Below are 21,753 nucleotides of genomic sequence, written 5' to 3' on the forward strand. Positions count from 1 at the left end.
ATTAAATCAGATGATCAAAAGCTAAAATAAAACTTCCTGCCATATTTCCACCACGATGATTAAAACACCAATTAGAAACCAGAAAAAGAGATGTGGCTTGCAGTATGTCAAGAAGGAAAGTATGTCAGAGACTGACATTTAAAAATTACCATTCCTGCCTTTCATATTCCTACTATGTAAGAGTCTACAGTCACACTTCTGCCATTGCTAGACATACTCCAGTGAAGTGTCCAGATGGCCCTGTGTCTGTATTGCTTTGCATCCAGGAAAAGCAATTAGAACTACGCTTGTAAAGGAGGGCATTGAGAGAGCCCAGGCAGGAAAGAGCAAAGGAAAACACTTGTGGACTACAGATATTAATGATTGTCCTTGTAACAGGTACGTTACTGATGAGCTAGAGGAGAATGCAACCAGTTTTCCACGGTGGAGCACACATCATGATAATGAAGTCCAGGATTTTGGGAGTGCGAATGCATTTTGACTTACACAGTTGTCAGGCAATATTTTTTTAAAGGATCAAAACATCCTTCCTCACCATGCCCTGTTATTTCTGAATAGTGAAACAGAACTTGTTCACAAGCCTTTCCAGTGCGGTGGGAGGTGAACTGTTTGAATCGCCATATGCTTAATAAGTCATTGTACCAAAGTCTGTTTTTCTTAGGAGGGCACATCAGCCTTTAACTGCTAGAGAGAAATGATCCCAAAGAGTCTAACATCTCAGCACTGACTGTATTTTCAAAGAWAGTTACTCTTGGTCTAAAAAAAGTTTGATGGAGAAGACAAGCTGAAACAAAGAGAGGCAGAGCATTTGCTGACTCTGAAGCATCCATGCCCAGCATGCCAGCTGCTCTATGTTGCTCTTTCAAGCTGCTCTTTCTGCCATGCTCTTTGTATAGAGCTGCAATTTGWAGATTCTTACAGTACCTGCATTCCTTAATTTCACTTTTTTCATAATTTACAAACAGAAGAACTGAAAGTGAAATTAAAATGCCCATCATATTAGGCACTGTGGATGCACTGGTAGCAAGAACTAGATCTAGATTTTTTTATTATTCTTACATTGTAAAGGTAATTTTTAGCCAAATATGATTTATTAGGATTATGAAGAAAAGCACACTGGACACAAATTTCTTCTKTTAGCATTTTGCTATGTGTGTATCCATAAAGGTAGTGTTAACTAACTGGAAAATTCAGAACTGGGAGTGGGTTTTATTTTACATGACCCCTAAACTTCAGGACACTCCAGTTTGAAACACACATTCAGGTGCATAAGTATCTACATAAATAAACGAATCCTTTGTTGACCAACATACACCCCTTTTGTAACCTTGCACAGAGAAGTGTGACTCTCAGAASGACCTTTGGGATGTGACAGGCAAAAGACTAGATCACAAGCTGAGATAGTTTACATACATTTGTTCTGGATTTGTAAATCACTTTTATTTCTTACACCTTTTGTTTTGGTGGAAATTCCTCAGCAAATTGTTAGGCTAAGGTATGAGCACCGAACTTTCAACTCTTAAATCTTGTGCAATTTTGGAATAATACCATGAATGTGCAACAGTAGGTTGAATTTCACACCCTGTCCTGACAACTCTGTCCAGAGACAGGATGCCAGCGGATAGCAGATGGATCACTGCATTGGACAGTTATTCTGTAGAAATTGTTCACTGAACATTATTTAAAAAAAAAAAAAAAAAAAAAAAAAATGTATCTTCTTTATAATAAACCCATCTTCTTCTGGTAAGAATCTAAACTTGTTCAAGTTTTGAATAAAGACTATCTGAATTAGCCTATATTTAACTCCTGATAATGACAGCTGCTGTGTTCTGTAACAGTGTACTCTGACTATGGAGTGCTTTCTATCTTTAGATTCTTGCAGACTCTGTGTGTACAGAGCAAGCCAAAAGACSGGGGCTTTGTTCTACTGTTCATTATGGAAATATTCACAGGTTGTTCATAAGACCTCTCATGTACGTAAGATAAAAATACTACTTTTATGGTTTTATGTCACCTTGAAATGCATGTTTCATTTCTGTTGTGTATGGAAAGTCTCATTGGGTGCAATGCTATTTATAAGAATTATCAACTTTTTATTTAAATTTTGAGTGTGTACATGCTTTTGCTAGGTGGTCTGGGAGGACTGCTTCATCACTGGACTGAGAAATTGGATGCTTGTGACTGGTATATATAGCAAATCTGGTGGCCCTGTACATATTCATTTTCTGGGGAATCACACTTGTATGCATGTAAAAACAGATTAGGAGCCAGATTTTGCCCTAGATTATTGAAGATGGAACATACAGGAATAACCAGGGGCTGAGAARGTGGGGCTTTTGTGGGGGAAGCTTTGGTTTATGTCTCTGACCTGGTTGATGCTTTTTTCCTTGTACCAAGCATAACTATTCCAGTAGGACAGATGGCATAAACTGTCAATGCATGGTTTGGGATAGCATCATCCTGCCAGTGCCACCGTTTCCATGTACCTCCTAAAATGGTACCTGAAAATTTCTGGTTTCTATAAAGTATTATTTTGCAACAAAATACCTCCAGCTCTATCTGCTCATAAAGTAGTAGTTGTTTTCCTGGTTGGTTACACGCTGAAATAATGGCAATGTTTTGGATTACAAGATGAGTGGTGGCATGTATCCCTCTCCTCTGCTGAAATACTCTGTCATTACTGTTGGGAGAATGCGTATTGGGTAAGACAGATCTCTTTCTCACTTTATGGAGTTCAAATTGTTCCTAAAGTTCCTACAGAATGCTTGGGCTCATTACTGCTCATTACTCATTACTCAATAGTTAAATGGACGATTCCTGGGCTCTAATTTGTGGTTTTAATTAAGGCAGGTTTGGTGGGGCTCTGCACAGGTCATGTCAGAGGCAGCAGAAGTGCACTAATACAACTCCTCTGGGAGGAATCCTCCTTTCAGCTTTCCAGCTATGCCGAGAGATGCCAGAGGCAAGCTGTCCTTAATGCAGCATGGGCTCCTTGCTCACAGGTACACTGCTGGATGGAGCAAGAGACCTGTTAAGGAAATGCTTTGGGTGAAAGGACTGCAGTATCAACAGAAAATCCTTCCTCTCCTTCCCACCTGGCAGTGTGCACAAACTGCCTCTTTTCTAGCTTCAAAAACACAGTGCAAGATCAAGTCACCTTCAAGTCTCTTCTACCTGTAAGGAAAATGACAAAATTGCAAGGATTTCAGGAACTCTTTGGCTGCCCTGACACCAGCCGTGCAACATTCCTAASAGTGAAGGGGATAAACAGATACTGGATATATACAGAAGCAAACTGCTGAGGCATATGAACATGGAAACTGGATGTATTATACACATGCTAAATTTCTTCCCATCCTTTCCACAAGAAACTGGACTGYCCCAAATTGCCCTTGAGCACAAATAATACAGATAGCTAGTTTGTACTATCACTAGAGCATTGATGCACACTCAGTGACTTCTCAGCTACCTACAGATTTGTCAGGCACTCCACCCAGCATCTTATTATGTTTTTYAGGGTCTTTTTTAGCCTGTTTTTGTTCCTTTCAGATTCTTGTTAACTATTCTCCTAATTTTTATATCCTCTCTTTGGAGGTGATAACAGGTTGCTTTACACCCACAAACATGCTGAATTTCAGTTCATTATGGAGATGGTTACAAAATAAGAAACAAGAGTTATATATTGAATTAAATTTTGTTCAGTGCTCAGGACTACATCAAGAACTTACTCACTTACTCTACTTGTAGATTCATCTGATTAGATCCAAACATTCATGAAGCCTAACAGTGTAAACATAATGTGATAACTAAGAACATAATTACTAACATTATAATGATTTTTATATTCTGCATRTGTCAAATGTTATGTAAATATTCACTTACAGTGAAACCACTGGTATTAAGACTAGCTACTAAGATGCATGTAAACTGTAAACGATAGCAGAAATATTTAAAATAGCTGAAACTTATTACTAAAAATAATCAAGRAAAATATGTATACTCCTGTCCACCAAATCACAGAAGAAGAGATGAAATGGAATGCAATGTAATGTATGGCAATAAAAAAAAAAATCAAAGGAATAAACATACATCTTGGCTAAACAAGAAGACCAAAATTTCTAAATTACTTTGGCAGCTGACAAAATACAAAAAGGAGGAAAACAAATACTTTAGATGGGTATAAGCAAGAAGAAACTACATTAACTCAAGAAAATGAAGGAATACTTTGAATACCAAAAGAACTCACATTATGGGCAAAAGGGCTCTATTCTATATGAAAGATTAGTATCAGCATTTATTTGTGAATCTTAAAATTCCTCAAGCAGAGTATGCATTATGCTTTAGCAGGAAGGCTGGACTAGATGATCTTAGGAAGTCCCTTCCAGCCTGTTATTCTGTGTTTCTCTGATTATTTTAATCATAAACTATCAYACCGACAGTTTAGTGGTCTTGTCCATTTCTTGTCACTCAGAAATCCAGTACTTAGCTGACAATTAAGCAAAGATTTTTTTTACTCTCAATTCATATCATGACTTCGAGGTTGTCATTTTTCTTGGGCAGAAGCAGGCTGGAAGGTTCAGAGATTCCACTGAAGTGAAGCAGAGGTAATAAATGGTAGGCAAAAGAGAAACTACGGATCTTAGTTGTGTTTTTGCAGGACTAACCTGAGACAGGACTAACCTGAGACACTTTTCAATAACATTATTTTCATTAAATGAAAATATAATCCCTTCTGAAGTGCTCTCCAGATAGGCATGTACATGCTTACTCACCCATAACCACTGGTCACCTTTTCCTATATTTATTCTGAGATACTACTTTTGTCTGGTCTGGGACACTTCAAAGTCATTTAATCAAAATGGAAAGTGCTCATACTTCAGTCTATTACTTAATTAATTGCTTGCAAAAACAGTTACAACTAATTTGCTCTCATCTGTGGGAATGTTTTAGAAATAGACATCTATTAAACTAACCAGCTTGGTCAGCTTCTCATCCAGTCCGTCCCTGGAAAGACTTGCCTTCATTTATACCACCTCCAAGGGAAGCATCACACAGGTCACCTCTAGAAGTTCTGCCTCAAAGAGAGAATCCCTGAAGYGAACCATTAGCAAGTTAGCAAAATAGCATTTGCCCAGTCTGTGGCACTGCTTGTGAAAGAACCGCTTACAGCAATTCAGACTCAAAACCAGAGGGTACTGGCAACATAAAGGGATATTACATAAAAGAAGGACTACATAAAAACTTAGGATAGGATGTCTAGATGGTAAGCAGGGCAGTGATGATCATGTTTTCAGTTGTGTCATTACAGCAGTTTTTGTAGTAGAGCTGCAGACCTACTCCGACAGATCTGTCCCCTTACAGTGAAGGCATATAACTCAACCATCTCTCTTCCCAGGTTCACATTCACAACAGCAACCCTGCTTTCCAAATCTTTTAGGCTTTATCAGTAACACAGTCAGGATCTACTCCGCATCTCTGTTCCTTCAGGGAATCATTCATTACCTTCTCCCTATTTTTAGTGAATAGATGTACATGTCTAAAGCAACACGCGGTGTTTTGAAGACTGTTTTACAACCATTCCTTGTAAGGAAACTAACTTAGGAGATACATTTCCCAGCAATACCTTCAACAAGAAAATTCAGAGTAAAATCTATAACCCCTGCATCATCATCTACAGTAGTCTGTTTCTCTCCACTGGCTACAGAGACCCTTACAGATGTTATTACCTCAACTAAACACATAAATATTTCATGGTGTCCAACATCTGAAAAAACTGCAGGTAATAGCAACCAAAGAGCAGGCTAAAAAAACACAAGCAAAAACCTGACAGTGAACTTACTCTGAAAACATTTTCCACCCTTGCAATACTCTTCCCAAAGATGGTTCCAAGTTGGTCTCCAGTCCCAGCCAACAAGAAGCCAAACAGTGGAATCCCAAATAGGGCATACAAGATGCAGAAAATCTTGCCACCAACAGTGCTTGGGGCCATCTTCCCATACCCTGAGGAGAAAAATAATTGTTAGACTCTCAGAATTTATGYATGGCTTTTTAGAAAACAAACTAATAGATTTTTAAAAGCTGCTMTTCCTACAGACATGTATTTTTTCCACATATAATTCCTATTTATAGACTTCCCATGGAATGATGTCATTTCCCAAGCAAGCTACCATCTCTACCGTCTGCTATTCCAGTTTTTCTTGCTTTTCTTTCTCAGTTACCCRCATTTTCTACAGAAAATCTATCAGCCTATCTAAAATTGCTGTTTGCTTAATTAATCTAGCTGATATCATGGCACAAAAATCCCTCCATGCTGGCCTGGTGCCTACATGCTGCTCCTCCTCTTGGCCTGTGCCAATAGTTTCCTGACAGGAGTGTGATTCACCTGACAAGGCTCATTTTCAGTGGTTAGCTCTTACTTTCCTCAGCCCCTCATCACACAGATTAGTTACACTGCAGTCTCAAAACTGGTATCCACACTATGCAAAACTTCCTTTGAATACTTTATTTARTAAAGCATTATGACCCCAGTAGCCATGGTATTTCTGTTAAAATGTTAAAGAGRAAAAAACAAAGAATTGTGACAGCAATATTTGGACCTTTTTATTTAAGATCCAATCTCAATTGAAATGTCATAGAGATCTTGATTTTAACTATACATAATCACTTAGACATTAAAAATTATCACACAATCACAAATCACTGATGCAATAAAGCATCCAGAGGGGAGGAAATCTAAGAAAGCGTCAGCTCCTATTCCTATTGGTTTGGCAGCACTGCCACTGGATATATCTCTGATATAATTCTCTGTCATGGGATGGTGAAAGAACTATGCTGACACACAACAATGCATGTCCCATAACCTACTGTCCTTTTCACAGCTGCATCCACGATCCCAGATTTCTCCTAAAAGTCCAAGAAAGTCCAGGCTCCCTGTGGGCCACTGGACTGAGGTTGACCAGGTAATCTGTTGAGTTTCTGTCTAAGAGAAGCCCTAACAGGCCTCTGGTGGATACACTAAAACTATATTCATGCCCTGGCACAATACACAGACTTTACGCAGCCTATAAAAATCTCATTCATGGAGTAATTAAAACAAATGTGGGRAAAAATCCAAGGTCTTTTCAATATGTTATTTAAATAGCAGATGTCAATGAATATGCCTGCATAAACTATGCCTACATAGTGGCATTTATTTTAATGAGTAATTTAAAAGCTTGTCACTTGGGTCTATTGTGTAAACAATAAGGGAGGGTTTTCTTACGCATGAATCAGAAATGTTTTCTTTCTTGTCACCCACTGGTTTTATGCTACCATTAAAAATACATGGTAATGCAGCTTAATTATAGAAAAACACGGATTGTACACTCTATAAAATCACTCTTGCCCCCTCACTCTGACAACAAAGAAAAGGCAGAGCCAAAGGCAAATCTCTACTGTTAGAGATGATCATCACAGCAAGTCTTTTAGCTGCCACAGAATTTTCAGTTGTTTTTGTGGTTTTATTACCTACTTAAAAGCCTGCAGAATTCAGTCAGATTCTCACAATTTTTRAAGGGTTATGTGATTGTCAAGTTATTTGTCTGTACAGTCATCAGTGTGTGCATCACAGCTGTAATGTGGAGAAGCACTTTATACAATATTTAAAGCAGAATAATGCTCAAAGACAAGGCAAATAAAAATCAACAATTTGCCAGTGATTTCCAAATAATTAGATCTCCTGATCTGATTATTGTGACAGCACTAAAATCAAGCTTATAAAACTGCTGTATAATCGTCCACAGATTAACTTTATTGACAATGTTATTCTTTTTATTTTTTCTTTTTCCTTCAGACCATCTTCTGAAATCCCAGCTTGTTGAACATTCTTCAAGAGAGGAACTGGCTCAGAGAGGAGAGATTAAAAACCTTTGCATATCTAAGGCCAGCATTGGGATCAAGAGACTAAACACATTGCACACAATACATGGGGGGAGAGATGAAAGGGCCTGAACGATGATCTTATAAAATTAGTTGTTCAAGAAAAGTGAATGGAGCAATTCAGTACATCCTTCATTTAATACAGAGAAATGTGTCAATAATTCAAGGCCATAAATTCAAGAAGGGAAAAAACAAATGGGATTTCTTACTTTTCTTTCTTATATTCTTATTTACTTTCTTACTTCTTTCTTTCTTATAATGTGCAATCATTTGTGGAATTCTTTCCAATTGTCAGTATTGAAAGCAAGTAAGAGTTTTAGAAAGGATGTAATAGTTATGAGAACACATTTCCAGTCACAGGGAGTAGGGTATGAGAAGAATCACTTCTATCAAACTTCAGAGCATAAGTCAAAATTAATTGATGTACTTAGGAACAAAGTTACACTTCTGGACAAATTCATCTATAAAATTAAAATCCAAATTCCCAACAACCATAACATAGTTATTTCATTGGGTATGACTTCTTGATCTTTACAGTGAAAACTGAAACCATCTGTAGCTACATCAAGAACAGGGCTATAAAGCCTGCACCAATATTACCTGTTTCAGCTCAGCATTGCTATTCTACCCTCATTGTGTAAACAGCTTCTGACACTTACCCAGAGACTCCGTGCCCTTGACATATGCTGGAGTCATGTCTTCTGCTAACAGAGAAATACACTGCAGCTACCTTATTTCTTTGTGTCTACCTTCCTAAAATTTATTTCATTATCCATGTCTCAGTGTGACTATGTATTTTTAAAAATAAACAATAAACATACCTATAGTTGTGATGACTGTTCCAGCAAAGAAAAAGGCACTTCCAAGGTCCCAATGACTACTGTTGTTAGAGGAATTTCCAATGGGACTGACTCCTGCATTAACAGCATCAACAGCATGCTGCACAGAGAGAGACAATGGATCAGCCTTATGCATGCCTTACTGTATCCTGTGCAAGTTGGTACAGGCTCCAAAGTGAAATTCCTAGGACTATGGAAAGAACATAGATATAAGCTTTTTAATGTGTGCTCATAGTAACATCTTTTGTACACACGAGTTGAATAAACAACTGAACTGAATATCCATTAAGGTGGAAGATGCAATGCATAAACAAATGACAAAATATACAAAGCAGTTGAGAAGTAGAGGACCAACACCACAAATTCATCCATAAATACCATTCTTGTAGCAACTACTGCCAAAGGAAAAATTCATCAATGGGAACAGCTCATGTTAGAAGCAGCTAGAAAGGTGATAAATACAAATAATGTTTGTGAAGTCAACTGAAGCTTGTCAGCCAAGGATTTAAATCCCCAGACAACTAGTATTTGATTAAGTAATTTATATTTTATGYTAACTACAGAAAAAAATATGGCATATATATACCCCAGTTTAAATGAACAAATAAAATGCCTATGGAAACATCATGAAAAAGCTTTGTGATCAGCTTGAACTTCCCAATTGCCACACTGCACATAATCTCATGTCCAGTGAGATCAAATACAAATACAGCATGATACAGATACTCCCAGAGAGTGCTTGAATGAACCATATCCTGAATAGAAGCTAAGGTAGCTATACTGCTTCCTTGTAACTGTCCTGTGTCTCACATAGCACTGAATCAAACCAGGCAGACATACCAGCCCCCTGAATGTTTGTTGGGAATTTCTAAAAATTCACCATATTCTGTCATGGGGACGTACACATTTACTTTTCATTGCGGGTTCACAGTCCAAAGGAAAATAGAGCTAAATACATTAGCCTACAAAGCACAGAAATAAATCCCTCACCAGCATTTGGCATATTCACCTGAATTGCTGTAAGTTCACTTTTGAGATGCCCTTCAGCACATATTTTCAAGTTGCTTACAGAGCTCATGCAAGCTATTCTTTGTCATAGAGAATTCAGACCTCACTGTAGAACAGCAGATGAAACGACTGCCTTCTTCCTTTCCAAATGTTCCCAACTGAGTTTAATTTCCATAATTAAATAATTAATAATTATTTTATTATATAATTAATTTCCACAGAGGAACCAAGCTTCTCTCTTTCTGCCTCTTAACATTTTCAGCTCTTTGCTTTTCTCCCATTGTGCTCCAACCTCTCTTTATGTTGCTGTTATCATCTACTCACACTACTGCCAGACCTTCTCCTTCTCTCTCTGCTGTTTGCTCCTCCTCCTAATTACTGCTACAGTCTATAGACTTGGTAGTTGCAGCAAATTATTGCTGGGCTCAACAAGTGAAGCAAAGTGCTGCCTCTTGCATCCTCTGACTTTGTTCAATATAGAATTCCCACCTATCAATACAGGTTTGTTTTGACTTTCCTTATTCCATTTGTTTAACTAGCTCTCTTTTCCCTCAGACTTATGATCTATGAATTGTCACTGTGGTTTTGTATTGCACCTTTTCCTATATGGTCCATGTGCAAAGCAAGGTTAGCATTTCTATTTTACCATTGCCCCATTTCTTACCTGTTCATGTCTCTGAGCTCTCTCTTGATCTTCTCTATAACCTCACATTCTCTTGTAGATTCTTTCCCTAGTCTTCATGATAAACTTTTTTCAACATTAATCTCTTTCCACCAATGGCTTATTTACCCCACCTTTTCTTTTCTTCCACTTCTATTTTGCACTTTTTCTCACTCATTTTTTGCCTACATTTTCAACTGAGTTCATGATCACAAATGTTTCTCTACTTTTTAGCTTGGGCTAGTTTCAGTTAATCTGTTTCCCAGCTTTTAGTTATTCATCATATCGCCTCACAAAAAGGGAAAGGAGTAGGAGGAGAGGCACATGGGCAAGAACAGAGACAGCTATATCTAAAGAGATCAGTATGGGAGAGGAGCCTTTTTTAAAAGTAGAACTGCTACATGCCAGGTTAAGCTGATTGTGAAATTATAGCATGAGCAAACTCTAGGCTGGACAGTTGCACTTCATGTGGGCAGAAAGCCAGGGTTCCTCAGCACACGTCCACACCTCAAGAAACAGGGATATATAGAAAGGAAGTGTTTTGGATCAGACACTTTTAAAGGGCCTCTGTACCAGTTGCTGRCATATTGCAGGTGGCATGAACGCAGAGATCATTCATTGATTTATCAGAACAGCATAAATCAGCATAACAGACAGGCTGACCGTTTAAATAGACTATGACACACTGTCAGCTACCCTGGCACATTACTTCTGCCAAAGAATGCTGTCTGCCCTCCTCTTGAGTGTGTGAATGTCAACAAGCTAATTACACTTAAATCACACTTGCTTTACACAGTTTAACAAGTCTTTTAGGGCCAAGCACTAACCTCTGAAGTGAAGGAGTATCCTGTTGCCTTAGAKAGTTTTGAGATTCTCAGACTCCCTTCCCATCCAGAGCAAATTCATGTTTTCTTTAAAGCTCCACTGACATCATTCATTTATAAATATCCAACTATTCCATTACTGTCTTTTAATACATAGTATTTTGCATGCAGCAATGGAGGACAAAAAGAGAGCAGCAAGACAAAAGCAGCCAGCAGCCTGCAGCTAACAGCACTTAAACATCCAATTTCAGCTCGTGAATGAGAAAAAGATGCCTTACTACTACCAGCACAAGTCCACCTACACAGAAATCTCCTGCTACAGGACAAGTTACACAAAACTGAAACAAAGACACTATCACTGGCAAGACTCTCCCAGTTCACACAGACCATGAAATTTTACAAGTCTCCCATCTGAAACTTCAGATAGGCTTTACAGCAATCACCTGAAGAGATGCAATCCTCAGATAATCCCAGAGTAAGGAAAAAACAATTACCAGAATGCTAAACACTCTGTTAAYAAACCTTACATATTTAAGACATTTAAAACTACTAGTTTCAGCTACTTTTATATTTGAAATATTGAAAATAACAGGTCATGAACGTATCCAAAGCTGTTCCACACTTACTCCTTCCCTGATCCCTTTTTCCAAGGCTCAAGAGGARCCACAAGCATAGTATACAAGTACACAGTATTTTTTCAGGACACTTTATTAATTGAAAGAGCAATCTTCTTTAATTAATAACCACCAATCTAGGGAAATTTTTCTTGAAATACAACCCATTCAGGGAAGGCAATAACTTGAAATACCTCAAAGGGCTGAAACTGTCTTCCTTGATGTTCAAGTAATGGATGTATACTAAAGCAAACAGGCAGGTAGGAGTGAAGAGAATGACAAAAATACCAAAGTAAATACAAGTACTCAATATTATTTGTTTTCAAAAACACGTATTTCTGATCAAACTTTCAGTCTGGTTCCCTACAGGCTGATGTGTATTTTACTGCCAGTCCCTTTGGTATTAGCACACTACAGTCCTTCTGTAACAAAAAAGACATAGTCTGATGACATGGTCTGTGTGGGACCAAAGGCAAATCTCTCATTAGAAGCTCAGCATTTGTGATGATACTGGGACAATTGAATCCTCTATTTCCAAAGAGAATGCAATCAAACTCCAACTCAGTTTGAAACACAATTCATCAATTTCACTTGCCGATATTCAGGCAGCAATATTTAAATACTATAAGGGATAACCCACTCTGGGCTGCCTAGTTGCTAATATATGAGACTCAAAGTCCAGAGAAAAGTACACTAACTTGTCTCACCAGGTGTCAAGGGTTCTCCCCCACAACACAGGACTACAACAGAACCTCTTCTCTCTGGATAAATACACCAATAGTCTCCKTACGCCAAACATGAACTACTGGGGTTTCACCATCCCTGCCCTAGCAACCCTGTACAAATGTTGGGCTCAGTTTGTCCCAGCTCTGTCCTGCCCAGCCACAAGCTTTCTTAAGCTGTGGTCTGACCTGTGGGCTGAAGTTGCAGCCCAGCCTCAACTTGTCAACTGGAAGCACCTGAAAGTCTGGGCTAGACCATGCCCCTGTCTCCTGCAGCCAGCCAGCCATCCCCCCTGGCTTGCAGTGGTGGGGGTCACAGCTGCCAGTCCCTGTGCCCTGGGGCGCAGGTGGTCCTCACTGTGCCTGGATAGTCACACATCTGGTCCTCTTGGGGTGTGAGTGAATACATGCCAGCTTTCACTAGTGTACRAAGGCTAGTGTATGAGGCACATTCTTACATCCTTATTTAGATCGCTAAATAAGATGATTACATCAAGAAAAAGTCTAGAGTTATGCCCATAAGCAACAAGATAGCTGGGGCCTAGTGCAGTTGATGAGAAGAGGAATTAAACAGACTGTTTCTGGTTTCTCTGTGAAGAAATGTTTTTATCTGGTTCATTTGTTCATGTTTCTATAATTTCTCCCGTAAGATCCCAAGCATGAAAAAGACAAATCTTTTTCAAGGGCAAGTGTGATATCCCTCTTGAGTGCTGAGACAGTCAAAGATGTACCTACCCTAAGTGTAATCAAGGATAGGAATTCAATAAGAAAATTCTTGTCATTATTTTTCCTAGTTCTATTAATTCCTCTCCACAGTTCTTGCTAATCCAATAATTATTTTCTCCCTCTACAATTCTTYTTCCAAGCAGATTCCTATCAAGCATTCTAAAGTTGTTTCAATTGTTTTTTATGCTCTGATGTTTCTCTATCAGGATTATTAGGATGCGTATCATTAGCAAGCAGCTCTTAATAACTAATTCTTTAATAACCTTTTTCTATACTCCGTRTCTATTTATTCTCACCGCCCTTTATATAGTGATTAGGGATCCTCATTATGAATTCCTATTTATTCACTTTTCCACAACAGCATTTTCTAAGGACCAAGGCCAGCAATTTTTTTCAGGTTTAATCAAAAGTAACAAGCTTTCAAAAGCTACTCCTTAAATATTTCTGCCTGTCCCATGAAGGACTTTAGGTGACAATTAGCCTGAGAGCGATCTACCTACACTTAGAGTGATTTAATTGTCATGCATGCACTGTGTCTGAGAACAGACCTACAGCATTCAACAAGGGATATGCAGAGATCTAAGTCCAAAAGGCTTAGCTCCCTGCAAGTATGCCAGCTAAGTTCTGGAAGCAGTATAGCTACGTGACAGCTGCAGACTTGTGCAGSACCCTAAGCTCAGTCTGTCTGCTASACAACTGGCAGTAGCGCTGGACTGAAGTTACAAACTAGAGTGCCTGCACCAACTAGGACAGGACCATCTGAATACTCTTTTCATACCCTTCTAAGAGGAATAGTGTAAAATAAAGATGGGGCAGAAGGGAAGTTGTGACAAGACAACCTCTAGAGGCACAGGCAGGAGATCCAATAATCAGACACTTACCACTCTTTTTCTTCACAATTTTTTTTTGTCTTCAGCAACATGCAAGTCTTCTCCATAAATAATTCAAAGTACTATTTTTTTTTCATGCTATAGCTAGAATTTTCCTCTAGCACATGATAATTCTTTTCATTTTACATGGAAACAGCATGGAAAGAGAAGCTGGCTTATGACACTAATGAACCAAGCAAGCAGCAGCAAAATGAAAACATCTCTGCAGGATGTTCCCTTTTTGACTTACCTTCAGGAAAAAACTGGTTCAGAACTAATACAAAATGCCTATCCAAAATATGAATTCTTACTAATATAATTAACAAGTAAAGCCCGACTACCTTATTTCCAGCTCTGCTTCCTTTTCAGCTTGCAGTCCAGCTCTAACGAGTTGCTGTAGTCATTAGCGGACATTGACAATATGACTTAGTTCCCAGATGGGTGACTTTTTATACATACTATAATCACTCACACTCCTAAATTAACCCCTGATGGAAAAGGAAGAAGAAAGCAGTCTGACAAGAATATGAGTAACTTAAGTAGCAAGCCACCCCATCTTGCATAACTTTGCAGGGTTCATTATGAAAGCAGGGCTCATTATGGAAGTTTTTCTCATATACAGTGCACAGGACATACAGAAACAGAGTATGAATGCCCTTATCAGGCCCATAGGAATTACTCTGCCAAAACACAAAGATGGTCTTCCTGTCTCTCCTAATGACAGATAAAATCTGATCTTCTGAGAGGCATAACTTCCCCATTATACACTCTGTGTGTGTGTTATTACAGAGGCAGAATGACTTGAGTTTGAACCCAGCTACTACTAATCTTATTTTCAAACATTAAAAAAAAAACAAAAAAGATTTGTAGGATATTAGTAGATCTATCTACCAATGTTATTTTTCTTTTCAACTCTATGTCCAATCCCCTGCATCCTTCTATCTTCTGTTATTTGATATAATAGGTACAATGCAGATAAATGTACTTGAAGCACTTGAAGTTTCATTGTCTTTTAGCATATTCTAGGTTTCATTTCTCTCTAACTCTGAAAACTCAGAAGTGTTGAGGTAGAACACACAATTTTGTAATTTTCTTAATCTGCGATTCACTATTTTGCCAAGCTATAGATCACCAATGGCCTTAAATAGTGTACTGGGTTCACTGCAACAAATATCTTCAGATGCTGAAATGGGTTTAAAAATTTGCATTTAAGAACTTCCACTTAAAGTGGCTTTAGAAAATCTGGGCTGCACTGTGAGACTTGGCATTGTTATGAAAAATTAACTGTCACTATGTTAGTATTAGACAGTACTGAAACAAAATCCAAGAGACAAATACAAATTTAAAATGTTTTGGATCTTCCTAAGAGTTTGAACTGCTTTCATCACAGTATTACTTCTGCAAGTATGTATGAACTTCCAAGGCTGGACTCAGCAACTCGCACTTATGCTTCCAGTTTTAATATTTGCAATGGGGTTTGGGAGATAAAGATGGAAATGATATCTCACCCCCACTAAATTTTAACAGCTTTCTCATACAGTGCTGTACACCTTCCTTACAGATTTTCCAAAACAGAATACTTTGAAAGATTATTAGGGAAAGATATCAATTTCTCCATTGCTCGTCTTGTAAGGACCATGATACTTCTTTGCTCTTCTTAAAAGATTGTTTCAGAGCCACTCCCACAGTAAAATAATACAAGTTAGTTCTAAGGTCACCCTTTTTGTATTTTTCCATATTCTCCAAAGGACAGAGGCAAATCAACACAGTCATTCTGGAGAGTATGATCTGTGTTCATCTAAGGGCTTTCGTGTAGTCAAATAACATTAATTATGAATAGTTCTCTTAACGGTAGACTGCACAGAGCAGAGCAGCCAGGACCCATGGAAGGGCCACATCAGTGTGAACTCAGATGTAAAGGCAGACGCAGCATTTGGTGCAATGCAGAAATGCATTKTGCCAGCCGGGGGGATGTCACTTCTGAGATCATCGGCATGAAGTCCTGGAAGCACAACATTAACTCCCTGGTATTATCTTCAAGGAAGCTTACTGCTCTTCTGTTAAAATCTGTTTCTATATTAGCATGGTCAACTACATTCCTGAAGCCAGTTTCACCCCCCCCAGACACACAAAAGAATCCAAAGAAACCTATTCTTTATTGACAAATCTATTTTAATATTTCACATCACTTGGCCTTAAGACATTCACATGCTAAACTGCTAAACACATTTTAATTTACTTTTGCACAATGACTTACAATTACCTAGTGTAATGCCTGAGGACATACTGAAATCTCAGAAGATGGTTAGATTTGTCCAGAATATCTGTCTTCTAATGACACAGTAGGTCTGTTCTTTACTACAATGTCACCCCTTTTGAGGTGAAAGAAAGAAAAATATTCTGTAACATAAAAAATCAGTGTTCATACATAGCTTAGGCTAGAGAATAAGGGCCGTTTAGAAATCTTACTAGTTAGTACATGCAGGACTCCACAACCTGCTGGGGTGCTTTGTTATACCTTGCATGAGTTCTGCTTTCTACTTGGAAAGAATACATTTCCAATGTATTGGTGACAATTCCACCAAGGAAATAAAATCTTCTTGCTTACAACAGCAAACATGTAAGTTAATATACCAGTAAGTTCAGAATTCTTGGCTAAATTATTATTATTMTTTTATTTCATTTCAAAAATCCCACCTATCATGTTTGGGTTGCTGGTCCTAGTTGCTGAGCAAAATTATGAAGAAARAATTAAGAACTTAAAATCTCTTGAAAATTTGAAGAGATGAGGGTAAACGTCTTGCAAAATAGGTCACTTCTCATAAAAATTTCTTCYTGATATTAAGTTCTGCTTTTTTTTGCACACATCTTTCATTATTCTAGTGAATAAAAGTACCAATCTCTTCATTCTCGTGACCARTGACAGGACTCAAGGAAATGGCCTGAAGCTGAGTCAGGAAAGGTCTAGATTAGATATCAGGAGAAAACTTTTCACCCAGAGATGGTTGGACACTGGAACAGGATCCCCAGAGCAATGCTCACGGGACCAAGCCTGGCAGAGTCTAAGAAGAGTTTGGATAACACTCTTAGGCACATGGTGTGACTCTTAGGGTGTGCTGCATTTGGTCAGGAGYTGGACTTGAAGATCCTGATGGGTCCCTTCCAACTCAAGCTTGTTCTATGATTCTATGTTTACAGTATTTTGGAGACATAGTTTCTACTTCTCAGACCTTAAAAAGACTGGGAAGGAGCCTGCTTTTCACACTGCCCATTCCAATGCCTCTGTGAACAATTTTGCTCCCCACCAACTCAGCTGATCAATGAACCACCAAGCTGTTTCTCCTMATTTCCAAGAAGTACCATCTTCTTCACAGGGCCTACCTGAATCAGTGTCTCCAGCTCTAGCTCAGTTACACAAATGTGCTCCTGAAGAAAGTCAGCCTTCTCTGACGCGATYGTGTTCTTCTGCCTGCTTTCGAAGGGCTGCTCCAGGGCACGGAAGACGAGTCCTCCCGCCACCAGGTAAGCTACCACCACAACAAAGATGGCCACCACTGTTTTCCAATTCATGACTTTCTGCCGGTCTTGAGAAGGGGTTTCCATGGTGGCAATAACAGTGGCTCGGGAGGAAATGGAGAGTTGTGGAGATGGGTAATGCCCGTTAGTTTTGGGCTCAGGAGCACAAGCTGCCACTGGTGAGGGAGCAGCCACTGAAACACAAAGTAAAAAACCTTATTTAAAATCAAATTCCTTAGYATATGACCTTGATTTTCATATAACACTTTCCTAAATAACATTTTCAAGACTCTCACATAAACTATGTTCCTCACATAGATGTGATTCTTCTAATCTGGAAGGTTCCATATCTGCTTTGTCCATCCATATACAATGATACCTCAAGGGTTTTCTTTGTCCGTACTTCTAGAATTTCACCCATTACCTCTAGAACTGGACAGGCCAGTTACATGTGCAAAAATTTCAGAAATATGCAGAAAACCATTTATGCAAAATGAACATGAAAATTTTAACAAGTTAGGATATAAATTACACATGGTGGTTTTTGGTGAAGAACCAAAAGGTAGTGGTTTATGAACTTAGGTAGTGATTTATGAACTTAAATCAGACTACTAATAGTATTAATAGTGTTAAGAAATTGAACTGTTACTGATCACTACCTGACCTGGTATTGACAGAAAAAGAAAATTATTTGCAAACCAAAGTGCTGCTTGTTTGCATAAACTGGCCCATACTATTTACCTGGAATCACTAAACCATCACTTGTGAAAATGTTGTTAAAGCCTGGAAGCTTCACAAATTTTAGCATAAATCATGTGTCAGCCAGAGTATGCTACTATATACTACTTTATCTGAGGTCAAAGTTACATGCCAAGATCARCTATGGACCTCTCACCTTGGGACTGAAACACTGTGCACTACAGATGACCTTAACAATACATCAGAGCTAACAAGTCCTGACCTCCAGCTGGACTTAACAGCATGACCACTGTGTGAAGCTACCAATGCATCTAAATCAAAGCTGGGTCACCTCCAAAGCTGAGTTACCTCCATCGTGTCTCATCACCACACTTCCTCACTCTCTGTTGCTACTGTTATCAATGGCAGGATGAGGCCGAGTTCCTCAGCATCCACTGGTAAAATGGTATCACAGGTAGGCTTTGTAATGCTGGATTCATTTTAAACCAAATTCCTGTGTAATCTTACCATGCTGCAGCTATCACTGGCCTGTAATTTCACTGAAACCAGATTAATTTATTCCATATCAGACCTAAAGCAGATTATGGTTAAAATACACCACTTTAGATGCATACTCTGAACTTATTCACAAGTTGTCTTTTCTGTTTCACTTAGAAATTAAAGAAAAAATATTTACAACCTCCCATCAGAGTGGCACCATAACCTCATTCTCTACAATTTGAACGTACAACATGATTATACCTTGAGTCTGGAATTCTACAACTCTTTCCCAACATAAATCATTTTATAATACTGAATAATCTCAGAACTCAGGCGTTTACTACAGTCACATTTTTCTATGAGGGATACACCTCTGAAGCATGGCATGGTGGGTAGAGTTTCCAGCTTACTTGATAATCAATAAACTACAGACATCTATAGTTGCTTTACACTTACAGTTAATACTCCATTTAATATATGATTTAGAGGTTCCAGATACGAAATAGATTAGAAAGGATCCAGGATCAGAAGACAATCCTTTGTGGTTGGTTCCTTTTTTTGTGTATTTTGCAACACCCTGTGGCACAGCTGGTCAGCTTGACCTTCAAAATGATCATTGACCATTATGGTTCCCAATACTTTTTAGCCAGGATGGAGTGACATCAAATTTAAAAGGATATTTTCTCTTATCTCCAAATATATTTCATGTGAATATTAAGAACTTTAGGTGACAATAAGAAGAACAGTGACAGTATTAGAAAGAAGTTTTGGGGGTTTTTTGTAAGGTATCAATATATTTATTCTCTAAGTCTCCTGTAAGTGCTATTATAATAAATACAGTGAGTTTCGCAGGAAACACCGGAAAAGTATTCAGAAGAAATATGAAATACRCAGGTTGCATGAAGCAGTTAGAACYTCCCTTTCTCTATAGGGAAATATCTTAAACCTGAGTCACAACATCTCCTTATTGAACTAAACTTGAGTACTCACAGAAGTGGCTCAGTTGATGTAACTCAGTGTAACATGACTTCCATGGATTCCATGAAATTCAATCAATTTGCATTAGTTAGACCCCATAACTATTGTGTATATTGTGAACCAAAACAAAATCTGCAAGCCTGAAAGCTGATTTTGCACACTTGTGCTTACTCAGCATCAGGATCCAAGGCTCACATGGTAAGAAGAGAGCAGAATCTATGTGAGACAATGCTACAGTTTTTTTTAAATAGGTATCCACCTTACATAACTAGCATAGTCTAGTGTAGATCGGGTGAGCTTCGCAGTGGAAAGCAATKCCTGCCATGGATGTCCCACAAATGAGAAGTCAAGAAGATGGAAGTTAGGAGCTGGTATCATTAAAACAGKGTTTTTCTTTTCCTCTCTGCTAGTATAAATGTTTCTTATTCAAATAATGTTTCGGATGCAGTGCTAGTAACAGCCTTACAGAAAAATCACGGCCTTTTTGATTCTATCTTCTAAGGAAAATGTGTGGTACTCATTTAAGAACAAGATGGGAAGTTCACAGTAGACAATATAAAACATTCTTATAAATATTATGTCACTTAAACAGCTTAAAGGATCAGTTTGCTTATCTCTAAAAAGAAGAACTGTCTTAGTCTTTCATTTTCTGCTATTAGTAATAGCTACCCTAAGTGAATGTAGAACTGGTGAACCTAAAGTACTTGATACTATATAAATAAATGTGCAGAAAGACTGTACTAAAGCAGCTAATTAAGCAACTTATGTATGACATAAATGGTCTTCTTACAAAGCTGATCCACAAGGCACAACTACAGTCCATACTGCAGAGATTTTAAGCAGGAGTTAGGTACTAGAAGAACAGCGTAGGTACTCCAAGTAGGAGCTATCCCACTCTTTACAAGACACTAGGGTTAGTGACTTTAGCACATTGTAACAAGTCAGAAGTCCTGATTTCTAATTGGAACACTGTCTCTGTGAACCTGTACTCTCACAAAAGTGTTGCCACTTGCCTTTAAACCATGGTTTCATCAACTGCAAAAAGAGAAAATAGTGCTTACTTTTCTAGCACAAGTGCCCTGGAAGATGTCATGAACAAAAGAGCTACATAAATGTCCAGAAGTTTAAAAAATTGTTTTACTAAAATCAAAGGATGGGCTCCATTGTTTATTCAACAGTGTGCAGGAGTAAACAATTTTAAAAAATAAAGGCCTACATAAATTCTCGCATTTGTAGAGATTATTTAGACCATAATTTAGGACAAAAATAGAGCAAAAGAGGATATGTTTACAATAAACACAGAACAATCCCTACTTCATTTGTTCATATTTTTACAAAAAAGCTGCTGTCACAGTGGTCTTTCCCCAGAGTCTTATCCATATGTGTTTGTTAAATCATACTGAAGAAGTCCTAATCTTCCTCAGTGAAAGCAATGATAGATACCCATTCACATACATGCACTATATTAGCAGACAGCTGATCTCAGAGGTACGGGAACTCTCAAAGGAACATTCCAGTGTTTCAAAACAGGCCTTATTCCAGTGAGAGGATGCCACTTAGCAAAGAAAGGTAAGTTCCTGATTGTTTGGACAACCTTCAAAATAAAGCCACTGAAGATATTAACATTACAAGTGAAATTGCAATGTTAGGCTCTGTACAGGGTTCACATCTGAGATCACTCCATTACCTGCGCTTGTACTGGTGAACAGCACAGCTATGACTCCCATTGATGTGAGGAGCTTAAAAASCTCAGATTTCTGTTAAGATTGATGATATTTAAGGAAGCAAAACTCTCACTCACCGTAAAGATGACAGGGCAAAGCTTAACTAATTATAGTTGTAGGCAATTCTTTCCTGTGGGGAGCAGAGGGCCCAGCATACTGACCAGGCCCCATGTACT

General features: G+C 38.3%; 1 protein-coding gene across 1 annotated transcript in view; it reads right to left on the reverse strand.

Annotated features, from left to right (window-relative positions):
• Positions 1–21,753, reverse strand: part of KCNK10 (potassium two pore domain channel subfamily K member 10) — a 53,439-nt gene that overhangs the window by 12,179 nt on the left and 19,507 nt on the right. Inside the window, exons 2-4 of the mRNA XM_057371045.1 lie at positions 17,562–17,890; positions 8,739–8,856; positions 5,840–6,000 (exon numbers count right to left, since the gene is read on the reverse strand). Of these exons, the coding sequence (XP_057227028.1) occupies positions 5,840–6,000; positions 8,739–8,856; positions 17,562–17,890 (608 nt within the window). The remainder of the gene's footprint in view (positions 1–5,839; positions 6,001–8,738; positions 8,857–17,561; positions 17,891–21,753) is intronic.

Source organism: Malurus melanocephalus, unplaced genomic scaffold (genome assembly GCF_030028575.1).
Source record: "Malurus melanocephalus ecotype Western Australia unplaced genomic scaffold, MMel_1.1 scaffold_0, whole genome shotgun sequence".
NCBI lineage: Eukaryota > Metazoa > Chordata > Aves > Passeriformes > Maluridae > Malurus > Malurus melanocephalus.